The sequence below is a fragment of the Anabrus simplex genome, chromosome 4 (genome assembly GCF_040414725.1).
Source record: "Anabrus simplex isolate iqAnaSimp1 chromosome 4, ASM4041472v1, whole genome shotgun sequence".
Lineage (NCBI taxonomy): Eukaryota > Metazoa > Arthropoda > Insecta > Orthoptera > Tettigoniidae > Anabrus > Anabrus simplex.
This window is the reverse complement of record NC_090268.1, coordinates 196,162,896-196,180,642: the sequence shown is the minus strand read 5'-3', so window position 1 is coordinate 196,180,642 and position 17,747 is coordinate 196,162,896. Positions and strand designations below refer to the sequence as shown.

Genomic DNA, 17,747 nt, shown 5'->3' with positions numbered 1-17,747 from the left:
TTCACACCAAGAAAATCCGGTAGCTGATGATAAAATAATCCTTAACCAATATAATTACAGTACTTAATCGATATAAAAATATTAGGTCTTTGATCTAAAAGGGGATTTTCCTTTCTCAACTGATCTGTTTCTCCTTAGCCTGAGAAATGGCTCTTAATAACTAATGGACACTGGATGGTAAAGTACTTTACCATAGTAAGAGATTTCTTCATACTGTTACGAAAAAAACCCCGCCTGTTTTATTACTCTAATTAATTTCAGGATGACCTAATAAACGCATACACACACACACAATTCTTATCAGCTAAGTTACAGTTACTAAAGGCTGTCTATTTACAAGTCTCTCTTCCTTACAGCACAGCAGGCGGTCTGGCCCGTTGCAATACCCCGAGGATAGTTAATCCTTACTTTCATTTCCCCAAGTGTCCGACTCGTTGGCTGAATGGTCAGCATACTGGTCTTCTGTTCAGAGGTCCCAGGTTCGATTCCCGACTGGGTCGGAGATTTTAACCTTCATTGGTTAATTCCAATGGCCCGGGGGCTGGGTGTTTGTGCTGTCCCCAACATCCCTGCAACTCACACACCACACATAACACTATCCTCCACTACAATAACACGCAGTTACCTACACATGGCAGATGCTGCCCACGCTCATCGGAGGGTCTGCCTTACAAGGGCTGCACTCGGCTAGAAATAGCCACACAAAATTATTATTATTATTACTTCCCCAAGTCCAGTCACCTCATACAGCAGCTGTGTGTAGACTGCTGTATCTGATACTAGGCTATGGGCCACTCAACACACGATGACTGTTTGTTGGTTTGACTGCAGAGACAGTACAGTAACTCACACAGTCACATGCAGTGAACAACTAAATAGCAATGACTCAACAGTATTCAACAGCAGGACGATACTTACAACAGTCCAGCAATCAACTCTGACTCCACCACAGCCCTATACTGACTGAATGTCCACGGCTAGCCTACGTTTTATAGCTTGGGTGACGTGAGCAAGAATTTTTGCGAGGTGGCTAGAGGCGGACTACTCTTGTTGAATTTCGAAGAAACTCACAGGTAAGCCAGCCAATGAGAACAATAAACAGAAAGGCTGGCCCCACCCCACAAGCCGGATGGGAGATCCCTGGTCGTCTGAGTCACTAGCCCCTTCCTGGAAGTACCAAAAGGGGCTACCGCAGGGCCAGCACGTAATAATATTCAGAAATCGTCAAGTCAAACCAGGAAAAGGTGAATATCAAATACACAGGGGTAGAAAAAAATAGAAATAATTCAGTAGCCACCCCTTTTTTATCAGGAGCCAACAAATTTTTTGCAAATATACATTATGAAAACCACAGGTTAGACTAGGATAAAGCTACATGTTGTTTTTGAAATGTGACCTTAAGTAGTATAGTCTATCAGTTTATATAAGAATGGAAATTTATATTTTAAGGGATACTAACCCAAATAATCACTAGTCACCTTCAAGGTCAGCATCTTTTAAAATTACATTATATGTGCCTGTTTGATTTCCCACCAAAACACAAATAATCAATACATTTCGTTGCATCAAAGTCCTTTAAAGATGGTCCATTCAAAGATATCATTATGAGATCACTTAAGTTCTTCTTGGCAAGCTTGGTTCGCAGTTTGTGTTTAATAATATTCATTGTGCTCAACCCTCGCTCACATGATAAGTCGATACAGAAATTGTTGCCACTACACTGTGGAGCTTTCCTAAAACCGGAAATCGCCCTTTCACAGTCCGCGATTTCTCAAGTAGATCATTCAGTGGAAGACCTTTCCCGACTGCTTTGAACTTGCACCGCTCGCTCAGTATGACTTCTACGTTGTTCTCCTCAATTTCAAGGTGTTTCGAAAAATGAGTGGCAAGAAGCTGTATTTCAGTGTTGCCATAATTTTCCAGTTGTTTTCTTGATGGCCACAAATATGTGTCAAAAACACCAGTGGCACTTTGAATGTCCTCATTTTGAAGAAAGGTGTCTTTCAGAAAGGTAATTCCACTATTGCCAAAATATGTTCCTTGTCGCTCGTGAAATTCTTATTCAACACACCTGATAACTGTATTCCACTGAAAACTCCTGAAAGTGTTAAAGCAGAAACAAACTTTTCTGCCATTGGGCCCTTGGTGTTCTGAAGTTGCTGTAATGAATTAATTGCATTATTTGCATGCACTGTTATCTGACAATCAGATCATGCCTCTGAAACACAAGTGAAAGTCTTTCAAATATACTCTGAGAGTCATACAAGAAGTGAATTGTGTTGACAAATTTGAAGTCCTTGATCTTCTTTAGAAGACCTTTAGCCGTGATTCCCCCTTCACCTTATTGTCTAAATGCACCACTAGGGATTCCCAGTCTTTGACAACTGCATGTAAAGCATTAAATTTGCTTGCTACCCATCTAACTTGGTGTAAGTACTGCAATTTAGATATTACACATTCCAGCAACTCTGAAAATTTCTTCAGTTCGCGAAGTCTTTTTGGTGAATGTCGATAAAACGTATATAGTTTCTTGAGTGTAGAATCAATTTCTTTCTTTTTCTTTTTTTTTGCAAGTTGCTTTACGTCGCGCCGACACAGATAGGTCTTATGGCGGCTGTGCCTTATTTAAGGTACAGCCCCAGCATTTGCCTGGCAAACCACAGAAAACCATTTTCAGGGCTGCCTACAGTGGGGCTCGAACCCACTATCTCCCGAATACTGGATGCTGACTGCACTTAAGCGACTGTAGCTATCAAGCTCGGTAGAATCAATTTCATCAATGATTTTTTAAGTTTCACATTTTTCAGTGAGTGAAGAACAACGAGTTGGAATTGATGTGCAACACAATGAAGTTCTCAATTTTTCCAGATATTTTTGAAACCCAGCCATTACAGACACGAATCACACATGGTGCTCCATCAGTCCCTATACCTATCAGTTTGGTACCGTGAATAGTTCTCCAAGCCCTAACTGAAGCAATTCTGTTTCTAGAGCCTCCATATAGCTATCACTTGTTGCATCCTCCAATGACACAATAGAAGGTCACCTTATTAAAAAAAAAAAAAAAAAAAGTAAAGTATCAGCTCCCCAACATCAGATTTATCTGCTGATCCATCGAGTCAGATACTGATATGAACTTTCCTTATTGTCACATGTAAAATCTTGACGAAGATCTGAGGCAATGTATGAAATAAATTCTCTGCATTGTGTAACATTCAAATACTTCTCCAAATCAGTAACATTCAACTTGCTTAACAATGCAACCAAACCTTCAAAATCAGTGTAGGGTGTGTTATTTTTCGCAATATGATAAGATGCCATGAACAATGCATTAATATGCTGTAACATATTAGCACTAATTTTCTTTATGCATTTCGCTAAAAGGGCTGAAATTTCCGTTTGCCTGAAAATTGAATTTTTTTTTTTGCTACAGTATTTGCCTTACGTCGCACCGACACAGATAGGTCTTATGGCAACGATGGGGAAGGAAAGGCCTAGGGACGGGAGGGAAGCAGCCGTGGCCTTAATTAAGGTGCAGCCCCAGCCTTTGCCTGGTGTGAAAATGGGAAACCACTATCTCCCGGATGCGAGCTCAAAGCCGCACGGCCAACTTGCCCGGTAAAATTGAAATTTCAACGTATTTTTAATGTTTGACTTATCCTTGTCTTGAACACCATAAATTTCACACTGGTCACTGTCGTCCTGGACACTACAATCGGCACTTCCATCAAGTGTTTTCTCACATTCACTCGCTTCTGTATCACTTTGTGTTACATTTACGGGCCCTACTTACAAGGAAATTCGAAAGAATACACTGTTTATTACCCGCATCAGTCAATTTGTGCAGCGTTAAATGGCTTCCGAGTTCACAGGCTTTGATATCTGATGCTACGTTGCCAATTTTCCGTAAACGCACAGGAATAAAAACAACCGTATTTCTAAAGTGCAGACCGTTCAATACCAAGATGCTGTAATTAAATTAAAAGTAAAAATAATGTTCGGTGAAAATACAAGAATTGATAAACACGTCATTTCGTATGTTCTACATGCAAGAATAATTATGAGCACGGCTTTGGTGGCAATAGTTCAGGAACGGCTAGTCACGGGAAGGCAGTAATATAGTGTTTGTGGAATTATTTAACATATTAGTTCTCTGCATTTCTACACAACTCTGGTCTTATCTTTGTACTCGGCTACCGATAGCTGACCATCTGTAATGGAATCTATTGCAGAACTATTTAAATTAGTTTCATCCCGTTCCAAGATACGAAGATGAATTACAGAATTCAAGACTGCCAAAAACACTGAAAATGTTTATTGCACAATCATATTAGCATATACGAAGGCCATCCGGAAAGTGGTGCCCGTTTGCGCAATAAAGACACAGGAGTAAATATGAACAAATATACACATTTTTATTGGAAAGAGCATACTTTACACTACTTCTCCACATAATCTCCAAGCAAATTTAGGCATTTGTCATAACGTGGGACGAGTTTTTGTATTCCAGCGTCATAGTCCTCCGCCGCCAGCGTATTGAGATACGTAGTCACGGCTCGTTTAATTTCTTCATCGCTGTCAAATCTTTTTGCCGCCAGAAAGTCTTTAAGCTTCATAAAGAGATGAAAATCCAAAGGGGCCAAGTCCGAGCTATATGGGGGATGGCCGAAGGTTTCCCACTTGAACTGCTGCAAAAGTTGTTGTGTTATCGCAGCTGTATGAGGCCTGGCATTGTCATGAAGGACAATGACACCTGTAGACAATAGACCTCACCGTCGATTTAGTACTGCCCGCCGTAATTTCTTTAATGTTTCACAATACGCATTAGCATTAATTGTGTCTCCGCGGGCCATAAAATCAATGAACAGTACACCTCGGCGATCCCAGAAAACGGTTGCCATGAGTTTCCTGGTGGACAGAATTTGAATTTTTTTGTTTTGGTTGGTGAATGAGCATGATGCCACTCCATTGACTGTCATTTACTCTCAGGTGATGCATAACAAACCCATGTTTCATCCCCAGTAATGATGCGAGTCAGGAAAAAGTCTCCTTCATCGGAATAATGTCCCAGAAACGTCAGTGTTGCAACCATACGCTTGGTTTTGTGCTCCTCTGTAAGCATGCGAGGGACCCATCTTGCATAGATTTTTGAATAATGCAGATGGTCTTTGACAATTTCATGAACAATTGTTCGAGACTCATTAGGAAAATGTCCAAAGAGTTCATCAATTGTGACGCGCCAATCGTTCCTCACGCATTCGTCTACTGCGCTCAGCAGTTGGTCTGTAATGACAGATGGTCTCCCTGAACGCTCCTCGTCATGTGTATTCCCCCTTCCCAGGTTGAAGTTGCGACACCAGCGCCGAACAGACGACTCGTCCATCACATTATCTCCATACACCTCTGTTAATTGGCGATGAATATCACAAGGTCGAACGTTTCATGCATTAAGAAATTTAAACATGGCCCTCACTTCACAACTGGCGGGGTTCTCAATTTGTTTAAACATTTTAAACGATCACAGACACAACACAGGCAATGCTAGCGTCACGCAACCTCGCACAGAGCAGGCAGACAAGCCACTGACGTGGTATGACCTTGCCCAGCGGCTACCCGAGTCGTCAGCGCTTCATGCGACGCTAAAGGGTACTACTTTCCGGATGGCCCTCGTATGAGCTACAGAAAACACGTGAAACACCACACGACTTGTTACTTTGTACAGTGGTAAGAACATACATGTAAGGGAACTCCGGATTTCAAAAATTAAATTTTCAAAACCAAATTTGAAAATTCAGGCACCAAGTAAAAATTTTCAGACGCAATGGCAACTGGGCGCCCGTATTTTTCGACCCCTGATCACATATAACAAGTGCATAAAGTTTAAATAGTTCGAGTCACATTGGTGGGAGGGAAAAAGAAACACCTTAAAAATGTTTGTCAGCAGGGTAGAAGGGGTGGTGGTATACAATTTCTAATTACTAGACTGTCTGCCAAAAGCCTGAGTTCAATGTCAAACCTCTCCACATTGTCAACAGTCAATATGAAACAAACAATTAACTGATGAGTGAAAATGGAAAAGGGTGAAAGTGCCACAATGGTAAATTTTTCTTTTTTGCTCGGAACTGGCTGAAAGGACCATACAACGTAACATTGGAAAAGCTGGACATTCATATTGTGCATCTACATCACTCACAGTGTCTGAGAAATTGCGCACAATATATGTTCCTGCCGCCTTAATGTAGGCAAGTTTGGAAGTGCCGCCTGCAGTGCGCCTAACAGGTAAGAAGTTAAGCGGCGTGTGAGGTTGTATCAGCTGTGTGCTTTGTGTTATGTTGCTGGTACTGTGTGAAAATAGTTTTTGTTTTATGGTGGAAAATATATATTTGTTTCACTGATGGAAACCGGAGGTGGTGGTAAGGGACGGGGTAAAAGACATCACATAATATACAGTCTCAGAAATTTTTTGATTCATTTGAATATGAGAATATTAAGCAACAGACTTTTTTTCTGACCTCAATGCAAAATGATCAAATCATTACTATGATGGGTAGAAGTTTTCACATACAGTATCTGGAGCATGTTAATGTCAAGAAAAAATAAATTCAGTGATGAGTGAATATGTCAGATTTTAATCATTCATATACTCTGATGAATGCACTCTGATGAACACGCTTCAGCATTCAACCTTGAGCAACGTCAGTTCAGTGTCAACTTCTCACTGCATACATACACATCTTCACGAGTTTTAAGTAAACACTTTTTTTTTTTACAAGTTCCTTTACGTCGCACCGACACAGATAGGTTTTATGGCGAAAATGTGATAGGGAATGGCTAGGAGCAGGAAGGAAGTGGCTGTGGCCTTAATTAAGGTACAGCCACAGCAATTGCCTGGTGTAAACATGGGAAATCATAGAAAACCATCTTCTGGGCTAGTGGCAGTGAGGTTCGAACCCACTATCTCCTGAATGCAAGCTCACAGCTGTGCGCGTAAGTAAAAGTTAAATTGTTGTTATTATACAGTATTATACAATATTAATTTTCTTTTCTTGTTTTCCCAGATAATAATCTGATGAATGACTAATAATGGTTTCCACGTCCCACAAACAACTTTTACGGTTTTCGGAGATGCCAGTTCCGGAATTTTATCTGACAGGAGTTCTTTCATGTTCCAGTAAATATACCAACACGAGGCTGATGAATTCGAGCACCTTCAAATACCACCAGACTGAGCCAGGATCGAATCTGGCAAGTTAGGCTCAGAAGGCCAGTGCTCTACTAACCGAGCTACTCAGCCTGGTAATGAACATTCTAGTACTGCTCTTAGATCAACAGGAAGTTTAACTACTTACAGATTATATTTTAATTATCTTCCGTTCAGTGGTGTTCAAGTCATTTTAATGACGATTTCATAAGTTTGATTCTTTCAAGAATGATTCAAATTTGATGTAATTTTGAACTAAATGTTTAAAATTCACTGTCCCATTATTTTAACATGAATTTTTAATGAAAAATAGGACACTTTAATGGCCAGTTTCTCTAATGACAGTTATCTGTAGATGCATGGTTATCAGTGACTTAACATGGTGATATGTTTAAAATGAGTTTCCGAAACAAAAGTTATCGGCTTCTTCACAGTTATCTGCGCAACAACTGGTAACTGCAGCTAGTGCTGTAGTTACCTCTATGTCAGAACTGATTCCAACAAATACTGCTATGAGGCGCCACTCCATACCATTTCCTACAAGATCTTATATTAGTTTTGTAAACATTAGTAAGTGATAATGAACTGGTTATAATATATTTACAGTCATTCATTGTAGTTTTAACGTGCTTGGGTGTGCTGGAGTCGACAATATTTCGGTCAGAACATTTACTTCCACGTTATCACTGGCTTTAGTCACTGATTCCACTTGTATGGTGTCATCTGTCCCTGTCATCTGTTTAGGTTATAATCTCCTTGGAGCATGACACTTCTAATGTAGATGTATCTTGCAATACGGGAAATGAATCATCAAATAAAATAGAACTGGAAACAAACGGATTTTCATCAGGCTCAAATTGATCTTTCAGTGTACCATAGCTATAATGTTAAGATTTCTTTCGTCAGGCTTTGATCATGAGTCCCACCAACAGTTAGTTTACACCCAATCTGAAATTATGGAGTATTTACCATTAATATTTAATTTGTATTAAATAATAAATAATAAATATCTTAGGTACCAGTATGCATTTAATATAAGCCTGCTGAATAATAAATATTGATTTTTCATTGCTTTTTTAATGTTATTATATCCTTTAACTGGTGATGTGAGGTCTCATAGACTCCCAATAAACACAAAACATCTGGCCTTATTTAATTAAAAATCATGCAGGGAGCTGTAGGTTATGTCATCATCTTATCTGTGTCAACACACTTCATACCCTGAGTCAGGTTTAGCTCGCTATGTTCGATTGAAATTCTCAAGTGGACTTCACATTAGCAGTTACAACAGTATTTTTGTCAATGCATGTTGCGTGGTCAGTGTAAGTAAAACATCTCAAATTACTAGTCCATTGCAGTTATTAAAAACTACAAATTCTCAGTTCGAGGAGTACATTAGGGAACTACAGTACTAATAAAAAATTGAATGATAGGGCTATTTTCTTTTGGCTATTGGAGATCGCAGTTTGTAATACTTTCGTGTTGTCCAAGTTGTGCCACGAAAGCCCGGGAAAAATGGAATTCTTGAAAGGTTTGGCATCTGATCAGGTGAAATTTCATGTCATAGAAGAATGATAAATGAGTGAGTTCCTAGAGAGATATGAGCAGGAATAAGCAACATTTTGCACGTAAGACTCGGCACCGAGATATGGAAGAAAACTGAAGAAACGGCAATCTTGCCATAGATATCCAACATCCTTGAAGAGAAAAACGGCATATGCGTTTTAAGTAGGAGTTTTCGGTTTGTTTGCAGTCTACTACAAAAAATCTGCAACAGTTGCAGCGAGGACAAATGGATATCACACTATCAGTGCAGAACTTCAGTGCCGGAATGATAGGTTCCAAAGTGTGCTGAACGTTTTCATTAATGTGATTATTTTCGTTTACGCTTGTTGTGGTCTGGATCAGTGAAAAGTGATCTGTTTGGTAATTGCTGTGTATTTTTATAATTTTACTGACGACAACGATCAAGGTGAAATTTAAGACGATGTCTGTGTACTGTGAATAAGAAAGAATGGGAAATATATCTAATGTTTGCATTATTAGATCATACATATATTCATATTATGAGAGATTGTTACATGCTGAATCAGACTAATTGAGACGTCTGTGTACATATTTGCCAACCATTTTTCATTGTAGAAAACTTCTGCTAGTAAAAGTAACTAGATATTACCAAAATAACCCTAAAAGCATTTGCGTACAGACATCTATTGGAGGACGACAGATACTAAACATGACGATAACTGCACTGTTTATTACCAGGGCTTATAAATCTAGATTTATGTTTCTGGAAACTCATTAAAGTTAAAAGCGCAGTTAAAGTTACAAGCGCATTTAGGTAACTCACAGGTAACTGTGGTGTTCCAGAAACCAGGCATAAGATTTTGGACTTGTTGAGAAAAATATTTTAGTATGTTTATTTTAAATTATGTCCGATTCGTTGGCTGAGTGGTCAGCATTCTGACCTTCGGTTCAGAGGGTCCCGGGTTTGAAATCCGGCCGGGTCGAGGATTTTAACCTTGATTGGATAATTCCAGTGGCCCGCAGGCTGGGCGTTTGTGCTGTCCCCAACATCCCTGCAACTCACACACCACACATAACACTATCCTCCACCACAATAACATGCAGCTACCTAAACATGGCAGATGCCACTCACCTTCATCGGAGGGTCTGCCTTACAAGAGCTGCTCTCGGCTAGAAATAGCCATGCAAAATTATTATTATTTTAAATTATTAATTCTATCTATGATTATTAGCTGAAGAAGGTCCAAAAGGGTCCAAAACATGTACTTATTTATTTATTTTACATTTTATGGCCAACACAGGACCACTCCAGTCAATTATACAAAGACAATTTAGCTTTTCTTGCTTCCAATATTTCTTCATCCTCTCAGATGCCGACATCTTTTCTTCAGTTGAGAACACCATTCCTTTTGCCCTTTTATTAATTTGGGTTTGAAGTCTCTCACGTGAGGCGTTGCGAATTTTAATTTTGTCTGTTTTGTTCTTTTATAATTTGTTTATAAGAAATTTTGCCAGATTACAGTTGTAAATCAATATGGAATGGATCATGAAGTTTATTAAATGCAACTACGGCAGTTAGGCCTTATTTTACGATGGGGCGACTGGCAATTCTGCTTCCTGTTTTGTTGAGTGAATGTGAAGGATTCTACATGCTTGATGTCATAAAGATTTGCAATGTTTAAATTTAAATATGCCTGAGGAATGTGCATTTATCGACAGGGTAGATAACGTGATAAGTTACATATAAGCATAGCTAAGAAGTTAAGAATGTGTGTAGTAAATAATGTATTTTTCAATTGGCGTAGATTCAAGCCATATTCTATAACACCGACTGGTGATTCCTGTAAGAGAAAGGCCAATACTTGGCAGAGATAGCAAGTGGGAATATGAAGTGGACATTCTACGAATCAAGGGAGAGTTTTTCTTTCACTTGTTTTTGCATGCAGAAGAATAGCAAACTTTTATTAACAAGAGACTCCCGTGCAAAGAACGTGTACCTCCATTAGTAAACTTCATAGGTGATGCAGAACACTTTTGATGTATAATAATACAAGGGGTCTGGATTAAAGGTATAATAATACGAGGGTTGGGGCAGAAGTCATGGCAACTACTTTTTTTCTTGAAGATACCAGTACGGTTGGAAAATGTGACATATTCAGATGAAAGAACAAGGTGTTAACTACATGTGTGGGCAATGAATAGCATTGAAATATCGTAACACACTATAGGTCTTTTCTGCTTTGATGGCGGGCGGCCTACATGCTGTCAGGGGAAGTGGGGTGCAGGCAGTATGTCACTGCCCAATCAGGTAAAAAATCGCCTGGCGGTGGCGCTGAGAACTACTCAGTCTCCCGGGGAGTTTGCCCCGCTCACTTCGCTCTCTGAACTGCTGTGTTGCCGAGTAGCCTTGCAGTGTGCGTGTGGGTATAACAAAGAGCTTGCTTGACAAGTTTGTTTTAGGATAATTCATGTTTTATGAGGAATTCTTGCCACGTCCTTTATTGCATTCTGCGATTAGCGTGTTTGTGACATGTGATGTGATGTTTGTTTGTTTCTATTTGCAATGATCTATGTTGTATGTAATAACTGCACTATATATCTTACAATAGCAAAGAGGAAGGAGATAAGGAGCCAGGGTAGAAAAATGATCAGCAATGTCAATGAATATTTTCAAAAGGAAGCAGAAAATAATGGCCCTTTAGTCAGTGTGTATGAAGTGCAACAGAGTGTGTCGGAAGCTTGTCAAGTTAGTTCGCGAACCGTTCAGCGTACAGTACAGGAAGATAAAGACATTACCTACCCAGTCATCTGGTTCCATCTCGTTTCAATCACCGCGCAAATGAATCAAAAGGAACTGTATAACAAAGGCAATCGATGGATTCCATAAAGATGTAATAAGAAGAACTCTCCTCAGTTACGGTATTACGTAAAGGGTGAATACCCGACACTAAACAAATGCATTGTGCAACTCTGTACTTTAGAACGAATTATTTTTCGGTCTGTTGTCAATGCACTTTTTATATGCATTATTATTTAAGTCGTATCGTACTACATCGAAGATATAATTAAATATTAAAAGTAAATAAATAAATAAATAAATAAATAAATAATAAAAACTCATCCATAGGCCATACTCAAACTATAACATACGAAGCTCTGCATTTCAAAGTAATGTGGATTTCAACACAACTTTAACACGCGCACGGGCGCTCCTGGCAACGTTGTAAGAGTGGCCTCTGTCCCTTTCCCTTAACGGCCCCTCACGTCGTCCTGGATTGGTCGGCCCCATGCTCCCCGCTTCCCCTGACAGCATGTAGGCCGCCTGCCATCAGAGCAGAAAAGACCTATATTTTATTATGGTAGTATACAGGGCAATATGGCCTTCCTGGTGCAAAAGAATGACAACACACTACACATAAAGTTGATATGACAAACCTGGGCCTAAAGACCCTCATAGTAGTCCCCTACTACTGACACCACATGCTGCCAACGATGTGGGAGGTGCTGAACACCATCTGCCTCAGCATTTGCAGCACCATGTGTGAATCGGGTCATCTGTTAACGCACAGCATTAGCAATGTCCTCTCGTGTTGCAAGCCACCTACCACGTAGTGATTCCTAAATCTTTCGAATGAGATCAAAGTCACAGGGCGAAATGTCGGGAGAGTACGGTGGATGCTCCAATTCTTCCCATCCCCAACGTTGCAGTAGCTGCCCTACACACTCTGCACTGTCCACAAGATCCAGATGTTTCTCCCGAACGCGACGTCGTACCTGTCGCACCAGGAAGTCCCTGTAGTACTGTGCGGTCACTGTTCTGCCATGTGGAACAAAGTGGCAAACAATGACACCCCTGACGTCATACGCGGCGATTACTATCAATTTGTCCGGGGAAGGATTCTGATGGACCTTCTGCCTCCTTAGTGATCCAGCATGTCGCCACTCTGCGGACTGACGTTTCAGTTCTGGTTCGTATGCACTGGCCCAAAATTCATCGATGGTGATTATTCGTGACAAGAATCGATTGCCGTCCTGTTGCCAGCGTGCAAGGTGGTCGGTGTATATTGCATAGCGCACCCACCTTTGAACTTCCGCCAGTGCATGCGGTACCCACCGCGATGCGATTTTACGCAGTTGCAGTTCTTTATGCAATATCCTGTGGACGGTGTGTTTCTTGATGCCACTTGCCCTCTCTAACTCCAGTAGCGTCCATCGTCTGTCTTCATCCAGGGGCTGCTCGATGACGGCACGTACCACGTTGGTCCGCACAATGACAGGTCGTCCCGAACATTGCTCATCACTGGTTGACACACGTCCTTGCTGAAACTTTCCTACCCACCGTGCTACTGTACAGTATGGTACGGCATTATTCCCAAGGGCTTCCACTAATTCACTGAGACATTCCATCGAATTTCTCCCTCAGAGAACAGCTATTTTGATGTAAGCGCGCTGCTCAACATGGGTTACTTCCATCTTGCGCGACACTCACCAACTGACTGATTTCACAGCCCTCGCTGCGCTACTACCAGCTATCACAGAGCCATCTGTTGTTCTGCATACACACTATGCCTGCAGAACTTCCACACGACACATATACGTTTGTGAGCCGTTCACATATCTACAAGGAAAAAAATAGTTGCCATGACTTTTGCCCCAATCCTTGTATCAAAAAAATATAACTTGAGAAATAATGGAGATATTTATTGGCGGTTTGTTTCTACAACTAGGGTAACTCAAAGTGTTTTCTGTGTTCACTTGCAGTGGCGGTAGTACCACATGCGGATGTGCGTAACTGCATTATTCACGAGAAGCGCGCCAGTAAGCATGTGGACTCCACAACAGAAGGTGTTCTGTGTGCTTTCGCTCGCGGAGATAAAATCTGTTACACTAGTACAACATAGATTTCGGCGTGAGTATGGACTGTTACCAACTGATGATGTTCCCACTTACGTAACAATCATGAAATGGGACAGGCGCCTTCGAGAATTTGGGACCTTGCTGTCGATGTCGGGCCGCCACGCCAAGTACACAGTTTCAGAAGCTACTGTTGATTTAATCTGCGAGTCCTTCAAGGTGAGCCCTCGTAAGTCAATTTGACAAGCAAGTAGGCAGTTACAGTTACCTCGTTTGACAGTACGCAATGTCGTCCACAAAAGGTTGCGCCTACGGGCGTACAAACTGCAGCTTTGTCAAAACTCAAACCTCAGGACAGGCCGCTATGGAAGGCATTCGTGCAGATAATTCTGGCAAAAATTGATGGAAATGAGGCATTCCTCGATTCGGTCTGTTTCTCGGACGAGGTTACATTCCATATTTCCGGCACGGTAAACAAGCACAACTGCCGCATATGGGGATCTGAAACCCCCCCACGTAGTGATAGAGTTGGAACGGGACTCTCCGAAAGTGAATGTGTGATGTGGATTGTTGAAGGACACGGTTATTGACCCATTGATCTACGCGGAGCCTACAGTTAATGGAACACGTAACCTAGACATGTTGGAGCAATATGTTGTGCCACAACTTCCTCGTGACGTGATCTTTCAGCAAGATGGTGCATCATGCCATTATGCGGAAGTTGTGAGGGAATTCTTGAATCGTGAGTTCCCAGACTGCTGGATTGGGAGAGGTAGTCCATCAATTGCTTGGCCCCCTAGAAGCCCTGACATTACACCACTTGATTTTTTCCTGAGGGGGTTTGTCAAGAATCAAGTGTACCAGACACCAGTTTGTGATCTACCAGATCTGCATCATCGCATTCATGCAGCTATCGCAAATGTTACACCTACAATGCTGCAGAACACTTGGAGAGAAGTAGAATACCGATCAGATGTCTGTCGCACCACGAATGGTGCACATATCGAGGTTTATTAGGTATGTAAACAAACATTTTGAGTTACCCTACTTGTAGAATCAAACTGCAAGAAAATATCTCCACTACTTCTCAAGTTATTAAATTTTATATTATTATACCTTTAACCTGGACACCTTGTATTATTTGACTACCTGTTCAGCAGTGATGGTTGAACACTGCCATTTGTACTGGTATTGTGGAAAATCTTGTGAAGGAAATCAGTGAAACTTACCAAATATTCAATAGTCATGGCACCATCACCCGGCTGAAGAACACCAGCTGACAGCAACATCTGAAGAGTGACATTTCTTCCCGTTGCACCGCTTCCAGCACGACCCTTTCGCTCTCCACCATCCTCATATTCCTAGTAGATTTACAGACATCAAATTTTTTATTTCATCAATTTGAGTCAAACTAAGTATTCATACATTGTATGATGATGATGATGGTGATGACAGTTATAATAAAAAGGAAAAAAATGCACTCATTCATCCTTTACACAAAAAAGGGGACCAAACTAACGTCAACAACTACAGAGGTATCTCTCTTCTTCCTATAGCATACAAAATTCTATCCAAAGCATTGCAGCGGAGGCTTGAAACACATCTAGATAAACAAATTGGTGAATACCAGGCAGGGTTCAGGAAAGGGCGTTCATGTGCTGAGCAGATTTATATTCTAAAATCACTTATAAAAATAAGATCTATGAGAAATCAGAAGAGGACAATCATAACCTTCGTTGATTTCAAAAAGGCATATGATTCCATAGATCGTGGAGTGCTCATGAACGTTCTGCAGGAGTTTGGAGTGGATGAGAAATCTCTGGCCATAATTCGGCAATCTCTTACCAACACTTTTTCTCAAGTCAAATTTATGGGCGAACTCTCAAATCCATTTGAGATAAAAACGGGTTTGAGGCAAGGAGACAGCCTTTCTCCACTACTCTTTAATTGCATTTTAGAAAAAGTTATTAGGGAATGGAGGCTGAGAATGACTGAAAATGGAATGAAGAATGGGGTAAAGATAGGTTGTGGAAAAAATGCGATGATGTTGGATTGCCTTGCCTTCGCAGACGATGTCGTTCTTATTACAGACAACCGTCAAACAGCCAAGAAACAAGTCGAAGAACTACAAAATGTTGCAGTCAAAACAGGGTTAAGAATCTCTTTCGAGAAAACAGCATTCATGGATTCTATAAAAAAAGGCGACACGGGTAGACTTGTTACATTGTATGGGGATATCCAGCGTGTGCAAAAATTTAAATACCTGGGAGAAATACTCACCCCCCAATGGAGATGAAAAGGAGGGATTAAAGGAGAGGGTGAGAAGGATGGAGCTGGCATTCAGGCTATGTCATGACACCTATAAGTCCAAGTCTCTCTCAATTCAGGCCAAGTTAAAACATTACTGCACAGTGGTTAGAACAGAGTGCCTTTATGGAGCAGAAACCTTGACGAGGATGGCTGACCCAGTCCTTGAAAAAAGAGAAAGAAGATTCTTGCAAAAAATCTTAGGCCCTAGAAAGTCGACGAGTGACCCAAACACATTCCGCTTAAGATCGAATTTGGAGCTCTACAAGACAGTAGAAAGAATCACGACTGTGATGAGAAAAAGGAGACTGACGTTTTATGGACATATTAAAAGAATGAACCCTGAGAGATTGACCAACAGGATACTTCTTCTGCAGGAAAGGTGGAAAAAACAACCGGGATGGCTTACACACGTGCACAATGACTTGGCAGAAATAGGTATCAAGGAGGAGGATATAAAAGAAAGGACATCATTTAAGAAGAAGGTTGCGGGATTGAGGGATGCGTCTGAAGAGCAACATGCGAAGCCACGGAACATCTCGGTGGAAGAACGAGCAAGAAGAAGTCAAAGACTCAAGAATCTTTGGCGAGAGTGTAAAGAGAAGGGTATCAGTCTGCGTGACAGAAGGAAGATTGTGTAAACGTGGCCCACAGGTGGCCGTATCGATTAATAATAATAATAATAAAAAAAAGGAAATGCTTAAAGTTATATGATTCTGAACATGGTTTCAGTGATTTAAATAAATAAACAATGGAACTTGAGAAAGACAAACCAAGTAAACAGTGATATTAATACCATTTAATGAGAAATGTAAACTGGGTGATCAAAGTGAAAATCAAAACTGCTTGCATATTACCTGACAAATCAAGGTAAGAAAACATAGAAATTGAAGAAGAAACTCTATGGTCAAGTAAAAGACAGTAAACTTGAAGAATTAAGCTTGAAATGCTCAAATTCCCTGAGATCCATACCAGAATCTCAATATTTCAACCAAAGGAGTTACCTCTGACAAAATAGTAGTATCAAGCCAAGGGAGTTATCTCTGACAGAAGAGTGGTAAACATCTGAGAACATTATAGGCCTATTTAGGTACATTAACAGTGATAAACAAGAAATATGAGCTGGAATAAAGTGAACTCATCTCATATAGTTGACCCTGTCCACTTACCGCATTTACTCGCATGTCAGACGCCATCGCACATCAGCCACACCCCTAATTTTCGACCGAATATTCGAAGAAATATTTGTACCGATAAAGAGCCGAACATCCAATTCGTGGGATTGTCGCAAGAATGCGCGTCTGCAGCAACAAACGGTAAGAGCCGCTGCCGCGCACAGTCTGAAATCAACCACTGTGGAGCTTGTTTGTAAATATTCGCCATGGAGGTAGTTAACTTCATTCAAGCTAAAAGTGGTGAAATTCGCGGAAGAAAATTATAATAGAGCAGTGGGCCGTGAGTTTTCTGTTCACGACAAACAAGTGAGGAATTTGAGAAAGTAGCAAGTAGAATTTCAAAAATACTAGTTCATCCAGACGTGCATTTCGTGGCCCGAAACAGGTTAAGTTCCCGGGTGTTGAGGAAGCATTACTGGAATGGGTGAGAGAGATGCGGAACAACGGTTGCAGCGTTTCTCACGAAATGTCACAACTAAAAGCACGGGAAATTGCGCAATCCAACGATATTCTGGGAAACTTACTCAACACAAGTCGCGGGTGCGGCGTAATAACTTGCTATTGTGGCGGAAAACGTCTCTGTGTTAAAGACTGCTCCAATAAAGTTACAGAGTTTCACAAGCATGTGATCAGGTTACGGCAGCAGAACTCTTACCTCCTCTCTCATATCGACAATGCTGACC

At 40.8% G+C, this 17,747-nt stretch overlaps 1 protein-coding gene across 7 annotated transcripts in view; it reads right to left on the bottom strand.

Annotated features, from left to right (window-relative positions):
- Nucleotides 1-17,747, bottom strand: part of LOC136872563 (MPN domain-containing protein) — a 139,502-nt gene that overhangs the window by 78,547 nt on the left and 43,208 nt on the right. For 6 of the 7 annotated variants that reach the window (XM_067146357.2, XM_067146361.2, XM_067146362.2 and 3 more), the window contains one exon: nucleotides 14,812-14,943. In XM_067146357.2, coding sequence (XP_067002458.2) covers nucleotides 14,812-14,943 — 132 coding nt within the window. Of the gene's footprint in view, nucleotides 1-14,811; nucleotides 14,944-17,058; nucleotides 17,717-17,747 lie in introns of those variants that run through there. The other variant, XM_067146360.2, reaches the window with a different exon arrangement.